Source organism: Mustela erminea, chromosome 6 (assembly GCF_009829155.1).
Source record: "Mustela erminea isolate mMusErm1 chromosome 6, mMusErm1.Pri, whole genome shotgun sequence".
NCBI lineage: Eukaryota > Metazoa > Chordata > Mammalia > Carnivora > Mustelidae > Mustela > Mustela erminea.
In genome coordinates this window covers 11,067,524-11,093,528 of record NC_045619.1, presented here as the reverse complement: position 1 = coordinate 11,093,528, position 26,005 = coordinate 11,067,524, and the positions used below count along the sequence as shown (strand labels likewise).

The 26,005-nt window shown below is 49.3% G+C and overlaps 1 protein-coding gene across 1 annotated transcript in view; it reads right to left on the bottom strand.

The window, feature by feature from the left end:
* The window catches only part of CACNG2 (calcium voltage-gated channel auxiliary subunit gamma 2), a 110,710-nt gene extending 86,303 nt beyond the window's left edge, over window positions 1–24,407 (bottom strand). The window contains exon 1 of the mRNA XM_032346404.1: window positions 23,446–24,407. Within this exon, the coding sequence (XP_032202295.1) occupies window positions 23,446–23,656 (211 nt within the window). The 5' untranslated portion in view covers window positions 23,657–24,407. The remainder of the gene's footprint in view (window positions 1–23,445) is intronic.
* Window positions 24,408–26,005: the final 1,598 nt, after the last annotated feature.

The following is a 26,005-nucleotide window of genomic DNA, read 5'->3' as shown; positions in this document are numbered from 1 at the left end:
CACTGTTCTGTCTCCACGGGCATCTTTCTCCAGGATGCACCAGAGTGGTCTACACACCACTGAAATCTATGTCATTAATCACTACGATTCATCTCAATACAAGGGAATTCTCAGAAGAAGCCGAAATGCAGATTTAACCAATGAGGTCCTATCTGGGCAGATTCATTATAACTCCCTACTTAGGTCCCAGGAGGACCTGGCAGGTCAGGGTGGGTTCCGTCCGTTTTAATAGAAACCCTGCTTAACCCACATGGGTATAAATGAAGCTGAAATTACTGGAGAAGTTTATACTGGCGTGTGCTGACCCTGTGGCTCTGTTCAATCGTAATAAAGTTCTGTGGATTTAATACATTTTCTCCGTTGAGTGTCACCACGGACAGAGTTGTGAACAGCACATTCTGTTTTTGCCCTGAGAATAGTTCTATTCAACCAAGTGGCCAATAGGAGCTCAGTTAATTAATAAAAGTACTTTCCTTTTAAGTATGGTTTTGAGTACTGTCGTGGCTCGGCTGCCCCTGATTGTACATACTTGAACAAAGCCAGTTTGGAGGTCGCTAACATGAACTTATTACTCAGCTGTTATTTACAAAATGTACTTTGAGGCTCCGAGTCATGAGGTCAGGCAACAACGCCAGCGGGTGGAAAGAAGCGAGAATTGGTGTTGGATCTGTTGATACGCTGAAGCTCAAAGGGAGGGTGACTGTTCACCAGGCTCACATCCCAGGTAAAATGAGGCCACACCAAGTTATGGAATTGTTACCTGCCCAAATGCCAATTGGGGTTGGCTTGCAAAGCGCTGAAGAATGAATCACACCCTGTCCTGGCTGAGGTTAATGACACACAATTTGGGGTAGAAGGAGGAAAGCCTTACTTTGTCCAACGTTATGTGAGGGGAGCCAGCAAGTCCACAGAACTGGGAAAAAAGGACCATCAGTCAGAAGCTCAATTTTTAACCCTTGTGTGCATCAAAGGTTCTTCCTCATCCCCTTCCCCTCTGATCTTAGAGGATCAGCCCACTCTCTCTATCACCTTCTACTACCCTCTTTCTATACGCATTCACATTTGACCCAATTCCCCCTTCTATCCAAAGACGCGACCCAATTCTCGAGCGTTCTCCCCCACAGTTCTGACCCAATTCTCTCATCATTTCCACAAAGACGTGACCCAATTTGGCTCCATCCTTCCCTATGCACATGCGATAACATTCCCCCTACGCCTCCCCACACTACAGATCTGACCTAATTTCCACCTCCATGCTAGTCATTCACACCTGTTCCCCTCCCCCGCCCCGGTGGACCAGAGCCAGACATTTACCTTCCCTTTTTACAGGTGACACCAGTCCCTTCTTTCAGGGCTGAAGACACAGCTCTACCTTTGGCGGCAATCTTTTCTTTCCCCAGGTACGTTTACAGGGGTTTGACCTGATTCTCCCACTCCTCAAACTTTACTCAGGTCATCAATGTCATCACACCCCCCTCTTCCCAAAGACACGTGGTTCGTGTTATTGCTGGAACATCCAGCCCTTTGACACAGCCAACATTCCCAAAGTTTTCAGCACAACCCAGGGCAGACAATTGTTTTGGCACCTGGCATGACCAGAGGAAACCGCACAGCTGCCCGTGCCTTAATCTGATGTTCTGTTATTAGCTTTTTTTTGAATAAATCATTTTGTTGGCAGCATATCCATCAGCATTTTAAATTTTCTTTATAAAAAAATATGATGTGCGAACGGTTCTGGTGGTGTTGTGGACAGCTCGGGGCTGAAGGTCTTTACAGGAAAATGTGGAAAAAAGCAAAGGCACAAGCCACCAAACGCCCCCCTCACCATGTCAATGGGACTCCTTAAGAGGTTATAGGAGATCACTCTCCATGGACTCCTCATTCTCGGTTGCTACCTAATTAAAAAGTAAATATGTTTTAATTATCACAGATTATTTTTATTTAGCCACTAGGAACCAGACCACCATCATTTTTGCATTTCATAAAAGCTCCTAAGCAGCTCTCAGGTGACAAGGACATCACATACTATCAATTTTGGGGACTGATTTGGGTGAATGACCTTAGGCTGGGGGCAGGTGGTTGAGGGAGGGCACAAGAGGGCTTTCAGAGCCTCGTCCTCCCTTCTGTAACTGTTTTGTGTTTGATTCAGGAAGAGCCTGTTGCTCTCCTTGCTTTTCTCTGAACTTGGCTGAGCTGGGTGACACTCGAGGTGGAACTAGAATTAGAGATAGTCATTGTTTTGATAAATCCAGCATATTGGTATGAATAGAATTTCTCTTCTAAAATGAAGTAACGTGAGTTAAAAGGCTTTGGATGCTATGAAGACTGTTCCAAATGTTCTTATGATGACAATCCCTGTAGTCATTAATGTCATTACCATCTCGATCATTACCACCTTCATTACTACCTCTCATCACCATCACCACCACTGCCACCATCACCACTGCCACCACCACCATCACCACCGCCACGATCACCACCATTACCACCACCATCACCACTACCTCCATCACCACTACTACCATCACCGCTACCACCACCACCACAATCACCACCACTATCACCACCATTACCACCACCATCACCACTACTATAATCACCGCTACCACCACCACCACCATCACCACCACCACCACCACCACGATCACCACCATGATCACCACCATTACCACCACTATCACCACTACCTCCATCATCACTATCATCAATAGCATCATCACCACCACCACCACCACCATCAACACCATCACACCAACACCACCACTACCATCACCACCATGGTGATGGTGATGGACACCGCTATGGTGTCCATTTTTGGCACAGATAAAGGATGCCACCATCACCACCACCACCATCATGCCATCACCACCACCACCACCATCACCACTACTCTCACCACTACCATCACCACCACCACCACTACAACCATCACCACCACCACCACTACAACCATCATCGCTACCATCAGTACTACCATCACCACCTACATCATCACCACTATTACCACTACTCCTACCACCATCACTACTATCATTTCCACCACCACCATTATCATCATCATTGCCACTACCACCACCATCACCTTCTTCACCAGTACCTTTATTTTTACCAGCACACCACATCTAACAACTCTGAATCTGTGCTGCACTCTTTTATTCTTTTTTCCTGTCAACCTTTTTATAAATTTATTTTTTATTTTTTGAAAATTTTAGGATTAATTTTATTTATTTGTTTGAGAGGGAGAGAAAGAGAGAGCAGAGGCTGGGGCAGGGGCAGAGGGAGAGGACCCTACTCAGACTCCTTGTTGAGCATGGAGCCCAATGCAGAGCTCATCTTATGACCCTGAGATTACAACCTGAGACAAAACCAAGAATTGGTTGCTCAACCGACTGAGTCATTCAGCACCCCATAAATTTATTTTTTAATAAGGAATAGGAATGAAAAATAGAAATATAATGTCTTATGTTTTATTTAAAAATTTTTATCTGCTTTCTTCATAAGTTAGAAACTCAAGATCTGCCTATCGTATCAATTGATCGATCAATCTATCTATCCATCTATTTATCTATCAAACTATCCATCGTCTGTCTACCTGTCATCTTCTTCTTTCTCTTTTGGGTTGCATTTCAGTGACTTTTCCCTTTTTCTTTTTCTTCAGACCTCCACTCTCACTTGCAGTTTGTTTGGAGCTCAAAGCCTAAAGCGAACCAACGCAGCAACCTAGCACATAGAGAATGCTTCCAAACGCCCTAGTACAGAGACCAGAACTTTCTTATTTGGAAACAGCACAGTGAAGAGCAACTCAATTATTTTATCTTTTTGTGGGGAAAAGAGTACATCTTTTTATTCAGCATCAAAAGCTTCTAAAATGGAAGAAGGCAGTAAATCCAAACCTTTGGATGGCACCTGGTGCTTTAGGGACAGGATGGGCACATTGTTGACAACCAGTGAGTGCTTGCTGAATTGGACTTGAGTGTCAGCTTTCAGGCAGGAGAGGACCTAAACCCATAGTCCCTTGGGCAGCCATCATTATTCTTAGTCTCTTTCGGACCACATCCTTAATCTCTCCCACTCCTTCCTTTTGTCCTTTATGGAAATTCATGACCCTGATGCTGAAGTAAAATTGATTACTAATGTTTAGAATCCATTGGGTATCTAGGATTTAAATTCCAACACCACCAGCAACTAACCTGAAAAGGTCATTTTTCTTTTGGTCTCAGTTCTCTCATCTGTGCAATGGGAATTACTGCCATGCAGGAAACATGGTAGAGATTGAATGAAAGAAAGTCTATACAGTGGTAGCTCCCAAAGTACCCAGCCCATGGTAGACATGTACTTGGTACATGTATATTTTCTATGGACCATCACTTCCTCCTCCGCTATGGTGTCCATTTGGGGCACAGATAAAGGATGCCTGGGCTGCATGGTCTTGGGGGTCAGCAATCCCTCTACCATCAGGTTATCTTTACAATGTTCAGCCATTAGGAGAATCAGTTCATTGAATTAAGGAAGTGTAACATAGGCAGACCTGGAGGTAGAATTCCCCTGTGGATTTGCTGCCTTTAACCTCTGGATAGCCCATCTCCATGGACAGGGATGGTTCTCACAGCATGGTAATGCCTGGAGAAGGAGTTACAGGGTGGGAAGCACCTTGCTGGAGTGAAGAGGGTGAAGGGGGAGCCCTGAAACTGGCTCCCACCTCTGCACCTGTTAGCTGTGCCACTTTGGATGAATTACTTATTCTCTTATCTCCTTAGTCTCCTCCCTGCTACACGAGACCCTAAGACAGATGCTACATGTGGTTCTGAGGATACAATGAAAGCCCTCAGCACCCAGGGGGGTTGCTCAGCAGATTTTTTCTTCTCTTCCTTCCCTCTCTTTCTTTTTGAATGCCTCCTTTTTTTTTTTTTTTTTTTTTTGCATTTCCTCCTCTTACTAGGCTTTGTGGTACAAGATGCTGGCTGCTCACCGGTGGCTTGTGTGGAACCTGCAGTTGCTAGGAGGATGCCCACTAAAAAATCCGATAAGCAATAAATGTTTGATTGTATAAATAAGAAGAGCAACAACACAATTATTTGGGATCGTTATTGTGAAATCAAATGAGGCCAAAGTGATAATAATTGCACTGAAAGTCAGTGGACATCTACACCCTCTAATTTGTTGTAAAATACTACCCTACTTTATTATTGATGCTTAATCATGCAATTATTAAAAAAAAGACCTCCAAACTGACAATACTAATAATGGTGATAAATCTTCCCGACACGGAGGGCTCTCACTTTGTTTTAATTGAAGGAAAGCTATGGAAGTGTTTTCCCTCATTTGAAAAAAAATCTTCCCTTTTTTCTCAGGCCATCTGTCTGGCTATTAAAATCCCATCAGCTTCATTGCGAGAACGCTTACTTCCCCCACGCCTGTCATCCCAAAGGGGGCTCTTAGAGCCAACTAGTTCATGACAGCTCAGGCCCCTCCAAAGGGAAAGCACACTGCTCTCAATTCTTTCTTTGAGGCATCCTTTCTTTCTTTCTTTCCCGAGCCTCTCCGTTCATGGCCACATAGAATGATTTATTTCTAGGCCCCCACGTTAATACCCTGCAATTAGTTTATACCTTTAATAATGTGTTGATTTGTTCAACTGCTTAAGAAATAACTGTCTCTTCTCAGCGGTCTAGGCTATAACAAGACAGTGCTGGATCTCCAGGAAAAACATGTTTGGTGTGACGTTCTGAGCTACAATTTCAAGAGCATGCTCTACAGAAGAGCCTGGAAACCAAGTGGTTGTGTCAGGACCCAAGATAGAAAAGGACGTACCTGTGTTCCTCTGCTCTGACCCAACACCTGGAGTCCTAACCCACATTACTGTGAACTTGTCCCAGACCGTCCAAGTCCTTTCTGCCATTACTGTCATGCTAGATGGTCATTACTATTCCTACAAGGCTGGTCTCACTCCCAAGGATAATCGTTACTGAGAGATCTCACAGCACTTCTTCACACTAGGGGCAAATCCCTCGATGTTTGAGAGACTCTAGAGTAGAGAAGGATATCCCTTTACTTCCAGCAGATGCAGAGGAAAGAGTGAATTCCTCTCACTTAGGTGGTCTTGCGAGGGGGGGGGCATCTCCTGACCCTCTTCAGGTTCTTGAAGACCCTATGGGAAAACAGAGGGCAAGTCCTCCAGCTCAAGCCCATCTGTCAGCAAGGGAGATAGGCTCACGACCTCTCTTTGCGCTATCGTCCACACCATTGTCCTTCCAGAGATGTAAGCATGGGTCAAATTTTAACGAAGAGCTGAGTGTTCCCTATGCCACAGAAAGGCCCTTGGAGTCCAAGCAATTTCTGTGGATTGGCCTCTGACTTTCTCTTTGCTTTCCACGCCAGTGACTCCCTGCCACTAAAGAAAGTCAGTGAGTAATGACGATGAAGGGACGCCAGTCTCTCCATCTTCTTCAAACCTGGTGGATGGTTTATAAGTCAGAATGGTGCTTTTGCCAAGTGAATGTTGGGCTGTTGTGGTATCTGGGATGAATTTAGTTGGTAGAGGGATGAACATTTCAACCAATCTAAGTGGAGAATTTTTAACGTGTGTTAGAATTTTCACTTGTGCATCAAGCCAATGATTCCTTGCCTGTTATTGCTTAGGATGAGGCTAATACAGGGCCAGTTAAAGAGAACTGTTCAATTAATAACAATATAGGTGGTACCTGGATACAGCAAACGTAAAGAAGGGGGTACCCAAATGACGGAAGGCTGGGAAATCTCGATTCGCAACATCGATGATTTTTTGAACCCCTATTCTGTGTACAAGTGCTTTATAGAGATTATTTTAAATTTTATAACGCACTGTGTGGTACGCATTACAATTCCTATGTTCTGTGGCAGATGAGAGATGGCAGAGAATAACCCCCCTCCCTGGGGTTGTGGAGCTGGTCGGGGTTCAAACCCACGCCCGTCTGAGGCCCTAAAGAAAGAGCTCTTTCTGTTGGATCGTGCTGCTTAATCAATCAGGGAAGAAACTAGGGCAGGATGTGGTTGGGTTCTAGGGAAAATCTATGGTGCCAGGCTGCTCTGGTGTGTGGTCCTCTCACCTGGCCTGTAATTTTAGCCCAAATCCTGGCCACAGGCTTTGTGGCTTCATCCCTCAGTCCACGAACATTCGTCGCCTGCCTGGTGGTTCTCTGCACTCTCTGGGTCTGGGTGAATTCTCCTCCTGCAGTGTTTTTGGGGCTGGAAAGGGGTGTCTGTCCCTGCCTGGGGTGAGACCCCTCTCGGAGTTCTGCTGCTGCTTCTCTTCTCTCCGACCAACTGTCACAGACCCTGTGGCTCTGTTGCTCCATCTGCTCTGAGAGGGGCTGGCCCCCATGCCCGGCTGTCTTCCCTCCCTCCCAGCGGCCTCTGCCCATCCTCTGCAGGCTCTCCCCGCAGCACCAACCTCATTTTGCTGAGTTTCTGCTTCCTGTTTTTTCCTTGGTCCCGCCTCCTGCTCTCCTGGGCTCTCCCTTTTTAAGCCACTGTCTTAGACATGGAGCTGGGGGCGGGGAGGCGTCCTCTCCCCCTTCACCACTCTTTCCCTCGCGTGCATCAGTCACCCCACCTATTCTGCCTCTGGCCAGGTCCGTGGAACCCTGGTGCCAGGCGCCATGGCCACCGAGGCCCCCTGGGAAGCCCGAAAGGCACAGTGTTCTCAAGCTGGAGGGGAGGCCCTTTGAAACAGATCTTCCGGGCCAGGTTCTTCTGTTCTCCTGTGAACTCAGTCCTGGGGGAAGGAATTCTGCTCTTGCAGGGCGGAGGCCGGGAGAGCAGCCTGTTCTCCAAGCCGCTGCTTCCACAGCGAGCCAAGACTCAAGCCAGTTGATCCCTCTCTTCCTTCATCTATCTTTTCATCTTTCCCTCCTTTCCTCCTTTTATCCCTTCTTTCCTTAGAACAGTTTGCCGAGAGCCTACTATGTGCCAGATGCTGGCACGGCTATTTCATTCTGACTGATCGTCCAGTCCCATGTTTATGGACCAAGTGTTCATGTGCCAGGCACCCCACCAGACAATGGGGCACACAGGCAGATCTGACAGTCCCCTGTCTCAAAAACCTTATTACCTGCTTGAGGAGACAGAGGCTTGAAAAACAGAAAAGCCTGAGAAAGTATAAGGTCTTTGCGCACATCTGAACTTGCAGGGGCAGCAGACGCTTAACCTTTGGCTTTTGCAGCCCGTGGGAAGATGGGTGGCTGCCTGGCTTCGGGCTTTGATCAGTCTCTATCCCCCACTTCACCGTGTTGGCGTGAACACGGCCACTGCAGAATGCCAGACAGTTTTTGGCCACCCCCACCCCCCAGACACAAAGCCCAGTCTCCAAGCAGATGTCCCCATCCCTCTGTGTCTCAGTGCTCTCTGAAGGCTCCCTTTGGCCAGATTCTGCTGCCCTTCCATGTGACTTCCTGGGACAGCTAGAGAAGCCTGGAGCTCACCCAGGATGCACAGAGGTGTCGGTGGGAGCAACGGGATAGAGATCCAGGAGCACAGGCAGCCCTGCCCAGAGAGAGGGACATTGTTTGCTGTTGCAGGATGGCAAAAGTCCTTTAGTCCCACAACTATTACTGAGCTCCTACTATGTCCTGAGTGCCCTGCTGGGTGCTGGAGGCTCTGCACTAAATGCCGGGAAGGAGCAAGATGTACAGGTCCCGGAGTGTTGTTGGCTGGCTTGATGGCATTGGTGGGGTCCCCTCCCTCTCTGGCCCTCAAGTTCTTTGGCCACAAGATCTGGACTAGATGAGCTCCCTGGCTGTACTGGTAGATATTTTCCCTCAACCTGGAATAAAGATGCTCTTTTCTAGACTTCTTTAGAAGGAATGTATGGTCAGGTGACACTTCTGGCCAATGACCAAAGCAAAAATGTTATGTGATATCTTTTAGGAAACTCCCTTAAGAACATGTGACAGGTGCCCTCTGCCTGTGTCTCTTTGTGCCATTCTCCACCTTGATGCCTGGAACGTGAGGATAGTGGCTGGAGCTCTGGCAGCCATTGTAGACTGTGAGGTTGAAGGCCACACCAGAGGGATGGTGGAGCAGGGAGCTGGTAGGCGCTTGCATTGCTAACCTCTTTGTGGCACCTGTACACCAAGCTTGTACTACATGTCTCCAGATTGGTTTACTTAAGAGAGGATAAACTTTTGTCTTATTTAAGCCTCTGTTCATTTTATGTTTCTGTTACTTGTCGAGTCTAATCCTTCCTGATACAAGCTCTAAAATACCCTCCAGGAGTACCATTCTGAGGTTGTGACATTAGGGGATCTTTAAACACTCACTTCCTGTTTTGGGCAGAGTGATGGCCTGCTGAAGGTGCCCACATCTCAATTCCTGTAACCCACAAATATGTTCCACTGCATGGCAAGGGGGAATTAAGGTTGCTAATCGGCTGATCTTAAGAGAGGGAGATTATCCTGGATTATCCAGACAGGCCCGATGTAATCACGAGGGTCCTTAAATGTGGAGGAAGGAGGCAGAAGAGTCAAGAGTCAGAGGGGTGCAACATGAGAAGGACTGTGTCTGGCACTTGCCAACTTTGAAGATGGAGGAAGCCCTTCTGCCCCAATAGAACGAGGGCCATCTCTAGAAACTGGAAAAGGCCAGGAAACAGATTTACCCCTAGAGCCTCCAGAAGGAACACAGCCCCGTTGACACCTTGATTTCAGACCAGAGAGACCAGTTCCAGACTCCTGAGCTCCTGAACTCTAAGGGTGATAAGTTGGTATTATTTTAAGTTATTAAGCTTGGGGTGATTTGCTATAGCAGTCATAGGGGGTGAATACGCTCCCTTTGTTTCCTACTGGGAAGATAAAAATCATGACCCCCACGTCACAGAGTGCTCTGTGGCCTAAGCAAGGTGACATGCATGTGGTCCTTAGGACACGGCCCAACACACAGGAGATCCTCAAACACCATCAGCTCTCAGGGAAAACCATCCATTCCTGTCACACCTGTGGGCACCACCTTTAACCCTAAATAATCACATTAGCGGAAACATGCTGATGGGAGGGGCCAGGGACTGAACTAATGGCTTTACCCAACTCAGGTGTTCCGGACTTACTCAGTGCTTGGGAGGAAGACCACTATCTTCATTCCAGAGGTGAGCAAAAACAGGCCCAGTTGGCTGGTGGCACAGTCAGGATTTAGATCCGCGTCCTTTGGCCATGCTCCAAAACCTTGTTTCTCAAAGCATGGCCTGCAGACCTGTGACATCACCCTCACCTGGGAGCTAGAAACAGCGTCTCAGCCCCAGCATCGACCCCCTCGGAATCACCACCAGCTGGTCAGTAAGACTCCCAGGGGCTTAGTGTTTCCATCAGTGTTTGAAAATGCTGGGGCGCCTGGGTGGCTCAGTGGTTTAAGCCTCTGCCTTCCGCTCGGGTCATGATCTCAGGGTCCTGGGATCGAGTCCCGCATCGGGCTCCCTGCTCAGCAGGGAGTCTGCTTCCCTTCCTCTCTCTCTGCCTGCCTCTCTGCCTACTTGTGATCTCTGTCAAATAAATAAATAAAATCTTTAAAAAAAAAAAAAAAGAAAATGCTGCTCTCTCCTTGGCCCCACCCACATGGGGCATCCTCAGGTAGTGTCATGTCCTTCTTTGCGCACCGTTCTCTTCAGATCTACTTGGCAAACTCCTATTCATGCTTCAAAACCCATTGCAGAGGGCATTTCCTAAGAATCCCTTTCCTGACCTCCCCAAATAGATCTGCTGTCTCGTTCCGCCCATACCCACAACTTTATCCGTGTGGGAGCTCCCTGGCAATGCTTCTCATACGGATCTGTCTCTTCTGCAAGGCCTCCATCTCTTTCAGAGCAGGGCCATGTATTTTGTCATCCAACAAACCTTTACTAAGTACCTACTATGTGCCAGACACTGATCTCAGTTCTGGGGCTATGGTAGTAAATAGGACAGACAAAGGACCCTGGTCCCCCAGGGTTTCTGTTCTGGTTGGGAGAGAAATAATATACACTGTACACAAATTCAGGGAGTGGGAAGTATGAAGAAGACAATGAAGGAGGGAGGAGAGGCTGGGAAGAGGATGGGTGATGTCAGCAGCAGGGAGCAGGGCAGAACCCCTTCCCCAGGTTTCTGAACCCCACGAATCAGCACAGAACCTGGCATACCAAGCATCCGACACGTGTCAGCCGGGATCAGATGTGAGCATCCCCTGGATCCAACTGCACGGCTTCACGTTCATATCCTATCCGTCCAGAGCAATGGCTGGGCACCTCCCGCCTCCCGGCAAACTGCCGCCCCCTCCCTTCCCCGCCAAAGACTCCGGAAATTTCCCTCTTCTCTCTGAAGCTTCCTGAGGCAACCACGGAAAGCAGAGACTCCCCCGTGCCCCCGCGCTCCATCAACACCCCCGCCCTCTCTCCTCAGCTGGGGCGACAGTGTGGGCTGTCTCCCCGGAGCCTGCCGTTTAGTTATTGAATAAAGCTCACCACGTGGTCTGCACGACAGGGTGCGCTTCCCCGAACTGGGGTCAAGGTCAGAAAATGTCAACCTCTGAGCGAGAAGCTATGGGGGTGGCATAAAATGGGTGAGAGCCTCTGTTTACAAGCAGCAAGTTACTGTAGAGATGCTTTGCGAAAGGGGGCCGGTGAGGCTGGCTTCCCTCTCCCCCTAATCAATCTCGTCAGCAGCTGCTGCTAGGGGACATTGGCTCCCCGTGCGTTTGTTTCCAGAGGCACAGCTTCCCTCATTCCGTTAGTGGCTCTGCCCTGCCTGGGCTGCTCTTGGTTGACTTACATTTCCAGCACTGGGGGCCATCAGAAGACAAAGACTGTGTCTACAAACTGCCATTGGCATCAGATGAACTGGGCATTTGAGGCGGGCAGCCAGGGAAGATGCTTGGGAGCAGAGGGGACTTTGGGGGGAACCGCAGAGCCCCTGCCACACCTCGAGGGACAGCTGCTGCCTGCTGCGCCCCTGCCAATTGTGGCCAGATAGGAAAAGGGGGCCCGCGCTTACAAAAACTAGATTGTTTTTCTCAAGAGAAGCTGAAAATAGGGATTTTTGTGGGCAAGTTCTTCATTTGTGGAAGATTTGAGGGCTACACCCAACTCACGCACAGGTCACCGTTTGCAGCCTCTGGCTAGGTCAGGAGGTGTGATCCGTAACAAACCCCCGATGGATAAGCGCGCCCGTGGGATTCAATCAGCACGCACTCTGAGCTAGCCTGTTGCTAAACACTTGACGTGGAACATCTTACCAAAAATGTCATAGCCAGCTCAGGAGTGAGATACAACTTTCCCCATTTACCCTTGAGGAAATCAAGTCAGTGAGGTGACATTCCTTGCCCAAGGTCACCTAGCTGGTAAGGGACAGGGTCGAGATTTGAACCCAGGTCTGCCTGGAATATCCTTTGATTATGATTGTGCTGGAGAAAATCTGACATTAATATGTATCCTGATCTTGGGATGCAAAGCCACGTTCTATGCCTTTTTCTTCATTCATTCCTTCAACACAACACTCACCGAGCTCCTACTACATGCCTGGCCCTGGGCGAGGCCTGGGCGGACACAGGTATGGAATTCCTCTATCCAAGACGAAAGGTCCCAACTTCTCCCTGCAAGTTTCTCTTCTTTGCCCCATCTCGGACAAGGTCACTCACGGTCACATCTTATTCAACAATAGTCCCCAGGTCCTGTGGATCCTCTGGGGTCAGGCCTCTGCCCTGGGTCGGCTGCTTCATCACTTGCCAGACTGCACAGTCCTCTCCTTCCTGGAATCCCTTCTCTGTCCTCCTCCTCCCAGCCCTACTTCTCGAACCATCCTCCAAGGTACCAGTTTGACAGAGTCGTTCCCTTCTTGACAATCTCCTCTCTGGTCTCTGCACAGCGTAGCCGTCCCTCCACGACGTGGGCTCTGTCCAGTTTTGTCCCTTGGTGCTAATACCTTCTCCTCCCACCCCTCTGGGCAATACCAGAAGCCTTGTGTGGTCCCTTGAACACTCCGTGCTCTCTCATGCCTCTTCCTGGAGCAGGGTCCCCCCCCCCGAGTGTGCTTGCTCGTGTCCCTACATCCCTCACTAAAGCAAAAGCTCCTGGAGGGCGGGGCGACATCCTCTCGCCCTTTTTAAACCGGAGCCTAAGCGGTACTTGACACGTAGGAACCAAGTGAATTTTGTTGATGAAGTGGCTAAGGGAAATTTTAGTGTAGAAGTGGAGACAGAGCCGGAAACGAGCAAAGGGAAGATGGACGATGTGTTAGAGGCATGTGTGGACGCTGTGGAAGGAAAGAGAGATGGGATGTCACCTACGTGGGGGGCAGCTGAGGTGTTGGGGAAGTGGCAAGTTAGCCGAATCCTGGAGACAAGCAGAATGTGGTTGGGAACAGGCCCTCTGGGCAGAGGGTTGGGGAGAAGATTATATATATATATCTGTCGATTACAGAGAAAAGGATGTCTGTGCATTTTGAGGCATTCTTCTGTTTTCAAAGCAATAAGGAACAACTCGCAGCCCCTCCCCTTGTCCCCACTCTGCCCTGGGTAAGGAGCCTATCCGACTGAAGCGTCACAGCTTTGAAGACTTCATCATGTGCGGAGTGCACGTGACAATTTCTGCTCGGTCTTGCCTTCAATTTCTCCTAGAAATTTATCTCTATATCTGGGGGCTAGGGGAAAATTGTAAATACACTTAGCGTAACAGAAGCTTGTGCACAAGTTTTAGGGATGGACAGGCTTGGGCTGGAATCCCAGCCCTACCAGCTCTGCTGTGTGACCTTGGCTGAGTTACTTCTCTGAGCCTCTTAAGATGGAGATAATGGGCATCGCTGCACATACCTTCAGAATCATAAAGGTTAAATAAGAGCTAACCTCTGGAAAGCATCTAGATAGTGCTTAGCACCAAGGAAGAACTCAGTGAGTGATTTGCTGTTACTATTAGAGTTACTGTGAGTTTCGAAGTGATGCCGGGGTTGCCTTCTTTGCAAAAGATATCGGAGGAAAACTGGGGAGAAGGGTTTCCAACCTTAGGATCAATTCAAGGAGGATGAAGGATCAGAGGTGCGGGGAGGGAAGTGACAGAAAAGAATGCATGATCCTTTGTGCAGAGAAAGCAAGAGAGGGGAGCAATAGGGCAAGACTAGAATAAAGGTCTCAGGGTCAGCAGCAGCTTGTCTCACTAGCAGTCACTAGTGAATGTTGCCCCATAGCCAGGCCAGAGAGAGGCTGGCGCTGGGGGTCTTAAATGGCCTGTCGCTGGTGTAGCAAAGCAAGGTGCTGATTCCCCGCCCAACAACACCGCAGCGACCATGCACCTGGGATCGCACACTTAATCCTCAGCATTCTTGTTAGCAGCTGGAAGACTACCCAAGGTCAAGGAAGTTCGGGGAAGAGGGAATAAAGACTCTTGGCTCCTGAGAGCAGACCCAGCGCTGCTAAGTCAGTGCCTCTGGGCCAGGTGATAATGAACAAGGATTTAGATCGCAAGAAAAGGTGACTGCTTCCCCGGAGGGAGCTGGCGCTGGAGGGCTTATCAGCTTCCTGAGGCTTTATGCCAAAGCTGTGGCCAGGAGGCACCCCTCGCCCCGCCCCAGAGAGCCTCCAGGGGTGCAGGATGCAAGCGGGAACACCTGCCTATTCTCGAGTCTTTCACTGTGTGTGGTTCCAGCCAAGCCTAGGAGAAAAGACTGGTCAGGAGGATGCTGGGAGTTTTTGTCGGAGCCTGTCTGTCCCCTCCCTCGATGGGAGCTCCTTGAGGGCTGGAGCGGTTTCTTTAGTCATTCATCCAACGTGGGGCTCCTTAGCACTCTCTCTCTCTCTCTCTCTGGGCTACGGCAGACATGGCACCCACCTTCATGGAGCATACAGTCTTAGAGAGGGGCACAGATCACAGACAAGTAAATGCTAGGAAGGGAAAAGTCAATGTTAAAGGTTGAAGAGGGAAAGGAAAGAGGGTGACAGAACTAGGGGCTTCTTTAGAAGAGGGTGGTCCTCGAGAAGGTGACATCTGAGCAGAGATTTCCTGCATCTTTGCAACCGTGGCAGGTGGAGTGGGGGTGGGGCGTTATACTGGGACCTCAGAAGAGAAGGGAGGACCTCGCTGCACCTGTTTTGTGCACCCCTTATAATCTTCTATCTTCCCTCTGTTTACTACAACCAGCTCTGCAGAAGTCACCTGCTCACTGCAACAACCTGCACGTCGTGCCTCACCCCTTCCCAGTAAAGCTCACCAGCTCCGGCCAAGCCCTGATGCCGTCGGGGACAGCCTTCACATTCAATGAGCTCGCTGATGGGCAAAGCCACTGGCTGCCCTCGCTTGCGCCTTACTGGGCCTCTGTTTCTCCCATGCTGAAACACATACTGCCTTGTGAGCCGTTCTGTTCCTTTGGGAGCGCATCCGCACGGCCTCCCACGCTCACTCCTCCCTGCCTTCTCTCTTCCAGCAGCGCCGGACCCTCGCATGGCGGCTTGGGCATCTGTTTCGGCCCTTCCTTCAGTCTGAGGTGCTCTTCCTCTCCCTACCTTGCTCACCCCTATGCATCCTTCAGGACCTGGTCTCCTGCGGCATCCACTGCCCACCTAGTCTCTGTGCTCCCAGAATCCCCTGCGCTCATGTTTCGTGCTGTGCGGTTGTTGTCTTCTCACTGGTGTGTCTCCTGTGCTCGATGGGAAGTCCCTCTTGCCCGAGGGCAGGGACAGAGCCTTTGACTCCGTCCTAGACCCTCGCACAGTACCTGCTAGTGCTCAGGGAATGGCTGTTGGACAGAGATCCACTATCACCCTATATACCTTGTCAAGAAAGGTGCTGGTGGGACCACATTCTTCTGTCCTCTGCTGCTCCCTGAGTCACGGGACAGGCACCAGCTGTGTGCTGGCGAAATCCCTCGGGCTCTCTCAGCACCCTGCCTGCATTTCCCTCTGCCAGCAAGATAGCTTACCATCTTCCTTTCCTTCTAAGGCACATATTTTAGGTTCCAAGGTTTCTGAACCTTGAGCATGTTTTACAATTGATGTGTCCATTAAATTCGTTCTCCCCTCCGCCAAAAGCTGTTTCAGTAGATAGTTCACTTTATGACTGATCGTGCCTTGGAACCAAGGGGAGAACGGTAGTGGGAGAAGAAGGCCTCTCGTACCCGGGAGAGAGGACCAGGATATCGTGAGACCCACACAGCTCCCCGATGATCTCACAATGGTTGACATGCATTCCTTTGCATCGGGGATGAGCATCTCTCCTCTCTCATTCCTATTTTCAAAAAGTCTGCTGGATATAATTGAGCCTCATTCAAATTCCAGCTCGCATCCTTGATGATCCTAACCGATTGGGAGAGATGCCAGGAATCTCTCTGGATTTGTGGGAGGGGGAGTGGAGGTGGCAACAGGCTCCCTCAAATGTCTGGTATGGACTGAGATGCCTGCTTTTCAGTATCCCCGGTGGGGACTGGCATGGACGGTTCTCAGGCCGGTGGGGGCCTGCTCCCCACTGCCTTCCCATGTTAGCTCAGGGCTGGCATCCGCCGTCAACCCTTCCACTGAGCTGATTTTGAATTTTGTTTGATTGGAGTTGGGTCGATCTATTCCCTCCCTTCTCTGTACTATCAGGGGAAGTTGGGAGGCCAGAAAGACCAGCATGATTAGATTGGGATGGAAGTAGGAGGAGCATGACAAGAAGAGCAGGGAGCAGGGCTTGAATCCTCACAACGACCCAAAGGGTGGTCACTGTCGTCTCCACTAAACGGATGGCACAAAGGAGGCACAGAGATGGGATTAACTAATCCAGGGTCACACAGCTTATAAGCAAGAAGCCAGAAGTCAAAGAGCAAAACCTTTTAACAAGACTAAAACACCTTTGGGACTTAACTACTTCTGCACCCCCATCCCCACACTCTCCAGCACTGTCCTCCACCCTATACCCCACCCCCCAGCTCTGTTCTCCAGCCACCAGCCTTCACTCAGGCCTTGTCTTCCTCTTCCTCACTGATCTCTGCACTCATTGCCCTCTGACCTGGAATGGTCTTTCTTCCTCTCTTTACCCAATTAACTCCTACTCCTTCAAATATTCATTCTCATGTCCCCTCCTCCGGGAAGTCTTCTCTGATTAGATATAATCTTGATATTATGAACTCGCAGTCCCATGCGACCTCCCTTGAGAGCCCTTATCATGGTTGTAATTTACATGTATGTGTGTATGTCTATTCTTTGAATTAGGGCCTACCTCTCCCAGTGGGCTGTAAGGACTGAGGGCAGTGACCCCGAAAGGAGCCACTTCCCATCCTGACTTCCACCTGGCATTTTGCAGAACTTCATCCAAGATTTAACAAATAAATGAGCAAAGGAATGGCCCGATCCGTACCTGTAAACTGACCAAGAAACTGAAAATGCATGTATCATTTGAATACAGGTCTTGTGGCCAAAATACTTATATTTGAGGCTAGACGGAACCATCGAATTTTGAACAGGTTAAAAATCTTTTGCATTATTCGTCCGGGATCTTCTCCTCCCCCCACCCCCCAACCTGAAAGCGAACACTCAGGGGAAGCTGTCCCTGAGCATCCCCGTGCCAGCCACCGTGAGTGATACGGAGGCAGGAAAGCGTGGCCAGGATCTATTTAGAGGACGCTCATCCCTCCCCAGCACTTCCTTCTCAGGCATTTATCTTTTCTTCACTTTCCTTTTTGTTATCTTTCCTTATTCTTATCCTTTGTGTGTTGAGCGCCACCCTCCCTCTCTCTCTTGCTCTCTCTCTTTCTCTTCCCTGCCCTAACCAACCCCCACCCCCGCCCCGCCCAACACGCGTCCCCTACCAGCTCTCCTCTGTGTCAAGTTCACTATTTTCTGGAATGTCAAAAAAAAAAAAAAAAAAAAGGATGCTTTTGCCACCACCGATCGCTGTGTATCACTGAAAGAACAGCCCTGGGATGGTGTGAAGGGACCGCCATTTCTGAATCCCCACCTGCGGGTTGGTGGCTTGCAACGTCCCAGTTGCCATGGTTACAGCAACATGCAAAAACAGATCACAGTCCCTGCCCTCCTGGAGCGCACAGTCCGGGGGTGGAGAAAGACACCAAATATCACGAGGAGACCAGGTACTGTGCTAGAAGGTGGTAAGAAGACAGAGTCAGGAGGACTATAGGAGGGGTGCAGGTTGGGGTGCTTGATTGCAACCGCAGGCATGTCCGTCAGAGAAACCACCCCGTGAGAACGCTATTTCGGAGAAGGAAACAGGCTTGGAGAGGAGAAAGAGCCTGTCCGGGATCTCCCAGGCTGCAGTGCTTGGAATGAACCCAGGCCCGTGTGGCTGCGAAATTCTTTCAACCACCCCACAGGCCATGAAGCTTCCTCTGAAGACTTCCATGACTTCCAGGGGACCAAAATTTGCTGTTTCCTGAGAAATGTTTGCAAACATAAAACCAATGGAAAGTTGACATTGAGGATACTTCCGAAAATGAAAGGGCAAAACCCAAAGAGGCGCTTGGTGGGTCTGGCCTGAAGTTCAGTGTCACATTCCCTCGGCCTCGCAGGAATGAGGGGGTTTACGGCAAAACGGTCACTCCTCAAGGCGCACGGCAGCTGGAGTGAGTGGCATTTGGAGAGTCAGGCATGTCAGAACCCAGATTTCCTGGCAAGCTCAGGCTGGGTCCTCGATGGGGGACACTTAATGGGACACAGAATAAAATCCAGGGCTAACAGTGACTATGAGCACAGGGCCACAGTAGGCCAGGGTATGTGCGTAGGAGCCCCCCGAAGGCTCGCAGGGTGGAAGCAAGGGGCTTGGATTCAAGTTCTGAATGGCTCTGCCTATGTGGCCTTCATATGTGATGTCACTTCTGTGTGCCTAGTTCTGCTCAGCGGTAAAGGGCGGCTGTGGGTGGGGGGTGGCGGCGGGAAGGGCAGTGTGAGTGGGCAAGGACTCACAGAGTTTGTTCCTCAGTAAAGGGTTCAAGTTTGCCTTCCCAGGGGAGGATGCTTAGGAATGTGGGGCTTGGCTCTTTGGAAAAGCGCTGGTCAGAACCCAAGACCTGGGTGCTTCGTGGGGGAGGTTTGCTAGAAAATAGAAGGTTCTGGAGTACCGAAATGGGGAGGGTCCGTAATGGCTGCTCTCTACCCAAAGCGTCTATTCTGGTGACTATTACAATCCAACTGGACTTTGGTGTACTTTCAAAGCAGTAAAGGGGAGAAAATCGATCGGTTATTTTTTCCTTGCTTGCAGAGAGTCTGCTGATAATTTTCCACTAGCCAATTAGGAGCTGCACAACCCTAATGACGGACTCCTTCTGAACTGAATTAATGAATCTTGTGACTTGTTATTATTCTTTTAAAAAAGAAGCACCAGGAGGAACAAACTAACCATCCTGACTTCCTCACCCCCTTGTCCCTCTCTTGATCACTCACTTGTCACATGTCCTTATGGTGTATGAATTTACCTAAATAATTTGAAGAATTTCAAAATCCATCCCTTGATAAATATTTTTATGCACGTATTGTGTGCACAGTGCCTACAAAGAATCAGATTATCTTGGGGATTCTCGGGTGATATTTGCATCAAGCGATGGCCCATTAGGAACTTCCATACTCAGCACCCCCACACTTAAAAGACAACATAATCTGGGAAGCTGTTGTCATCCCTAAAATAAAAGATGGATGTTTTCCTTCTGGAGAACCAGAGAGCCAGGGCCGGACCCAGCGTGGAGCACTCGCCACCCCGCAGGCCAAGCAAAGGGTATGCAACTCTCAACTTGGCAAAGACAGTTCAAGAAGATGGAGACACTTCCTCCTCGAAGGGAGTGGGGAGGTAGCAACGGTGAGCAAGCAGCACCCGGAAGCCAAGACGGGAGGAGCCGTGGATGAAAGAGGAATGGAACAGTGGAGACAGAGAGGAAGATTTCTGCGCTGCCTCACGGCAAGGAAAGGGGCGAGAGAGGGAGGGTGGTTTCTGCTCTAGACCACGTTGTACTGCCGTTGGCTCCTCCTCTGCAGGGCTGGAAATCCTCTGGGGGAGACGCGGAGCCAGGGCAGAGGGCAGGGAGGCGAAGGAGAGAACAAACACAGAGTGAATTTCTTGCTGTCTCCGGAGACCATGATTCCTTTAGGTGACAACAGAGGTTAATATCCTGAGCAGCAAGGCCCAGAGATGCCTCGCGCAAAAATGATGTTTTCAGGTCCTGTTGTGGATTTTATTGAACGGTTCCCTGAAAGGGCTAACTCATCTCTCCGTTCGGAGGCACTTAGCACAGCTTTCCTGAAAAGTTCAAGGACTTCTCCCATCGGGCTCCACCTACCTGTGTCTTCTCACAGCCCGTCCCACACCGTCAGTCCCACTAAGGACTCGCAGTCCGCTAGCGAGCTCAAGCTCACACACAGAGACGCTGCTGTTCACTATGCAGAGGGAAACGTAATAAAGGTTGTTGCTTCTTGGTTCCTGTCCTCTCCTGCTGGGTGGTGGTCCCCACCCTCCTCATTCTTCAGCAGACGGATTCACTGCAGAAGGAGCGACAGAGGCAGGGAACTATTTCCCGATTTTTATTTTCACCAAGAAGTGAAGGGAAGAAAATGCATCTCAGGCGACAAAAAGCCCGAGTGAAAGCCAGAAAGCAGAAGAGATCAGAAGCAGACAGGGTTGTTTTCCATCTGGAGTTATCATAGACTCTTGGGGGCGATTTGAGGTCTGTTCACAACTTTTTTGGGGGGTACGGGCAGGAAACGCAATAAAGAGGTGACGGGGGAATCTTTTTTGAAAGTCCAAGTTCTCACACAAAAAACATAGATTGGGGGACGGGTGAAACGCTGACAACATGATCTCCGTAAGGGCTGACCCTATTTTGAATGCTCCAGAAAGGAAGGAGAGGAACACCCCAAGAGAACCGTCTATGCCAATCTTCAGAAATAAATACTCTTAACAGTCTTCGGAAATCAGAGCAGTCTGTGAAAATAAGTGGCTTAAAATCTTTAAACCACTTCCTAAGGGGCCAAAGCCCAACTTCCGAAGGCGGTCCCAACCCACAGAGCCCCATAGCGACAGATGCTTTGGAAATTGAAGGCTACATTGAATGGGGGTCTCCAAGCACCCACCCTTCCTGCCTGGGCCTTGGCTGCAAGTGGAAAGGGAATAGAGTCCCGAAGGGAGCTTGGCCCAGCCCTGCCCTCACTGCCTGGAAGCCCCAGACCTGGGAGAGGGGCCAAACCCACAGTTCCTGCTGAGCATCACACAACCCTTGGGAAAGTGTTGTAATGCTAACCCTTTTAAGGATAGTTCAGGGTGGGGAGAGGTAGGGGTGGAGGGTGACAGGAGGTGCAGCATGGAGAGAAAGTTAAAGGGGATGGGCAGCAAATTTGGGGACGTAGGCACCAAACAGATGGAATTTAAAAGAAAATACTTCAGCTTTTTAATACACAAGTGATCCAAAGCCACCTCTAGTCCTCTTGCCTTCTGGGAATTATAAACTGTTTCAGAGAACACAGTCTGAAGAATTTGTAAGAAAAACCCTGATAACAAAGTATATTTATGCTAACTTACCAATTTCTGAGTATATTTCTCCTAAAATAATGTTCCGTCTTTCCTCTAATTTCTTGGCTGCCTATCTCCATCCCTCTAACTAAAATCCAAGGAAGGCAAATTGCTACTACGATCATTTCCCTAAAGCAACTCTCATTCACTTTGCTTTTCTTCTCTTTGGGAAGAGAAGTCTGCCATAAATGTTTAATTAAATGGAAGCCTTTCCACTGCTAATGACAAGCTACTTGAAAGGCTTTTCATTTTTTAAGGACGGGTGTGTTTAAAACAGTCCCTATTAATTTCCTGATATTGATTCTCTGGCTGGGGAAGAGCACAGAGCACTCAGCATAGAGCTCCTCTGCAGACTATGTTCAAGGCAGCGGTTTGGATTGAGAAAGGGCACAAAATGCAGTATGCGTCAAACAGACCATCGCTCAATGAAGTCACTTAGCTATTCAAAACATGTTCAGCCATCACTCAACCGTTTGCACCAGGAATGTGGGGAGGGGGGCACGAAACGGTGCTCTTTCCCAGACACAACCATTTCCCAAAGAGCGGCTTTTGCACAGTTTGGGTTAGACCCTGGGGCCACATCAGTTTCTCCCTCTCCAATCCGTTTCCCTCTCTTCTCCCCCATCTCCTGGCTTCGAGTGTCTGCATCGCTATCCCATGTTGAGCTTAACAAACAATCCTGCAGTCCCCGCTTCCCAGCGCTGCCTCAAACAGCCTCCGGCACTGGTTCATGTCAGAAGCAAAGCACATAAGCCTTTCTCTCCACACAAACATGTAGCTCTCTGTTCACGTCCTCCTATGGGCAGCTGTAGCTTGTACATACAGATATGGATATATATATACATAGCCGTTCGAATGCAGTCCCTCATATTCAAGTCTGTTGCTAAATGCAGGTTGTATGACCTGCAGGAGTTTTTTTTTCTTTTCTTTTCTTTTTTTTTCTGTGCTTGTTAATGTATCTCAGAAACACATGCCTTCATCTGTACCCTGAGCTCCCAGGCTTTACACCGCGGGGACCCCTTGGCCCACAGCACATGCACAGACACACACGTCTCAGTGACCCTGCAAAATCAAGGCAAACAGCTGATACCCCCAGTCCACTGCCCCCCCTTCCCCCTTTCAGGCTCCCCAAGCCCTCGCCTCGCTCCTGGCCTCCCTGCACAATGTCTGATGCTCAAGCTGGCTGCAATGCTGCTGTCCCTTCTGGATAACAGACATGTCACTCTGCGTGCAAGTGAATTGGTTCTCAGCCGAACCCTCAAGTGAATTGCTGTTTATTAGAACTTGGGCTTGTTTCCTGCGAGAGACGTATGTATTTTTAGACTTTGTAAACGTTAAAACACACACATACACACACGCAGTCAGTCACCCCAAAAGATATGTGTGGCTCATAGACATTACGAAATGCTCTTGAACTCAGCTTGAGATCCTGGAATAATTAGGATTTACCAAATACGGATTCTTAGAAACAAGGGATTCTTTTTTTTTTTTTTTTAAAGGAGATTTGCAGATGATGATGTGTCTGGGACTTTTGGGGAGTAAGGGGTGGAGGAGGGGCAAAGGAAGAGCATTTTTGAATTCTTCATTATGAAAAGAGGAGCAGTGTGTTGAGAGAAGCAATTATTTTCTCCCCTTGTAAATGGCAATGCTACACCAAATGGCAAATCCTAATGATTCCAAAGCAGGCAGAGCTCATTCGACTTTTAAAGACAATCTCTGATTGTTTTCATCATATCACAGATGATTCCAATGAAGAGGTTGAAGGGAAGGGGATGGTGGAGATTTGAGCGTTGAGTATGGTTTTTGCTTATTAATTTTCTTTCCTCTGAAACTAACCCAGCCAACCTTGATCTGCGGTGGAAAGAGTGAAGTAAGAAAATGGTGGAATGTAAAGGGGACTTATTTGGAGGAGGGTGGGGAAGGGGAGTGAGAAGGGGAGGGGTGAGGTGGAGAGGGGGAGGAGATGGGAAATCAAATACCTTCTAGGCAGCAGGTTCTCCATAATCCAGAATGGGTCATAACTTCCTCGTTCTTTTTGCTGGTTTCATTCTCACTGACACTTTTGGTCTTGCAAACCCCTCTGGAGTAGAGCCAATAGTCGGTTCCCACAGCTATGGTCATCAGACTGAAGGCAGCGAAAGCACCAACGGTGGTTAAAAGCATTTGAACACCTCGATCAAACAGCCCCATAATTCTTCATTATATAAACACCCAACCGACTTCTGGTTCTCGGGAGAGTGTGTGTGAGGGTACAAGTACTAAAGCAAAAAAAAAAAATAAATAAATAAAAATAATTCCACTACTAATATAATGGATATATGTGTGAATAGAGACTATGGAGAGATATAAAAACAGGGAGGTAAGAAAGCTCACGGAAAAGAGTGTAAATTATAAAGATCACACGGGAAGAGAAGCTTGCCTTTTGAGATCAGAAACTGTTCCAGTTGCAGTATTTTTTTTTAAAAAAAAGAAAAAAATAAAAAGACACCCCCCACCCCCCCAAGTGAGATGCCTTAATCTCTTTTCCTAAAATTCTGGTCTCCAGTTTCCATATGTGATAGCTAATTTGGAGATGGCTTCCACAGTGAACCAGGGAACAGCCGCATTCTCAACACAATCTCTCATGGTCGGGACCTAGACAGTTAGAGATTGTAAAAGCCGGGAGGCAACCTTCGGTCTTCGTGCTCGGCTCTGCGGCCTGCGCCATGAAAATCCTTTGCTTCGCCAGTTCTCTTCCTTGGGGGGGTCTCGGGCGCTTTCGTTTCAGACCAGACTTCCCAGTATTCTGTAAGCCCTTGATCTCAGCTGAACAGGTGCGGGGGTCTCGCCTTCCATGGTTTTGCCCCGGCAGCGGCAGCGGCGGCGGCGGCGGCGGCGGCGGCGGCGGCGGCAGCAGGGCGGGCAGGCACGGCGGCGGCGGCGGCGGCGGCGGCAGGACGAGCAGCGGCGGCGGTTATTGTTGTTGGTGGCGGGGGTAGTGTTGGCGAAGTGGGGGAGGGAAGGGGTTTCTCCCGGAGAATCGAGGCGGGTTTCCCTCCCCCTATCTGCAAAGCTCCTGGAAACAAGGGAGCCGGCGTCTTGCTGCAGGATGGGCCGCCCGCCTGCCCCCCCACTCGCTGCCGGCTCGGCCCCCGGCGGAGGCGCTCCCACCTACTGCATTACCGGGTGGTGCTGAACTGGACAGCTCCCTGCGCCGCCTGCTCCGCGCGCTCCCCGGCTCGCTGGGCGGCCCGCCAGGAGGGGGGCGCGGGGCTGGAGTCCTCCCTCCCTTCGGGGGTGGCAAGGCCAGGGCAGAGATGGGGGCTGCCTTTCCTCTTTTCACCCTTCTCCCCAGTCCTAAAATGAGCGCTCTCCTGGGCTCCCGGAGCTCAGAGGAAGGCGTAGCTAGAGATAGCTCGCTCGCTCGCTCTCTCACTCTCTCTCCCCTGCCCTCCCCCCTTGGTGTTTCTTCCAGCTCAGCCTCCTCCTCATTCCATCTCTACGTGCCCAGAGCTTCAAATACAACCCTCCCATCACAGTCAGATGGGCACAAAACTTCAACCCGCCGTTTCTCTGCCTGGAAGCAGTGAAAATATAGCCTGGATGGGTAACTACAAACACCGTCTATATGTGTTTTCACTTTGCTGTTTTGGGGGATTTGTTTCTTTTTATTTTATTGGCATGTCAGCCGCGTCTCCTTTTGGTGGTTCCTCTCTCCTCTCTTTGTCTCTTCCGGCTCACAGTGGGTGTACAGTGCCTTGTGTGTGTCTCTCTAGTTCTCCGTGAAATTCTGAATCTGCTCCTACTAGCAGACATTTTGGAAAGATTATTCATGGAAAAAAGGGGTGCGAAAGGGTGACTGGTGGCTAGGGCTTGGGCAATAATTTCCATTGCAGGGATGAACATGTTTGCAGGGGAAGTGGGAGAGATGTGAATCCCTCTAACTTTCCGTGTCATTCATAAACTGGATTGGAGGAGATATAAATCTCCCTGCTGTGAACCCTGAGACACATCACAACCCTCCCCTCTTCCTCAGCAGAATGCTATCCTGGGTTAATTACAGCGCTACTTCTTTCTGCATGTGCAACTTTTCCTTAATGTGACTCCTGGAGAAAGAAGCCCATCAGATTCCTACTGCTATTGATTACAATTTTCTCTGATCAGTTTCGTAGTTAAGTGAGTGGGAGAACATGAGGCATGATAGGTGCAGTTTTTCATTTTGGGGGGGAGGAGCCTACAGAGAGGTGTTCTTTGGGGGTTACAGATGTTTTAATCACAAAACTCAGTTATTCCATATTTTCTTCTCTTTCCCTCCATTTTTGTCTCAAGATCACAATTTCTCAGTGATTTGGTGATTATCAAAGAGTATGTAATAGATGATCGAATTAAAAACAGCCTTTTTTTTGGTGTTGTCTGTCTTCCTTCCCTTAGCCAAGAGTTGGTCTGCAGGTATAGCCGGTGTAGAAACTCAACCTGTTTCTCCATCCTGCAGAAAACTTCCTTTTCTCATGCTCCGTTTCTTTCTCAGAAGGGCAGGCCTCTTATGAGGGGCAATTGCTG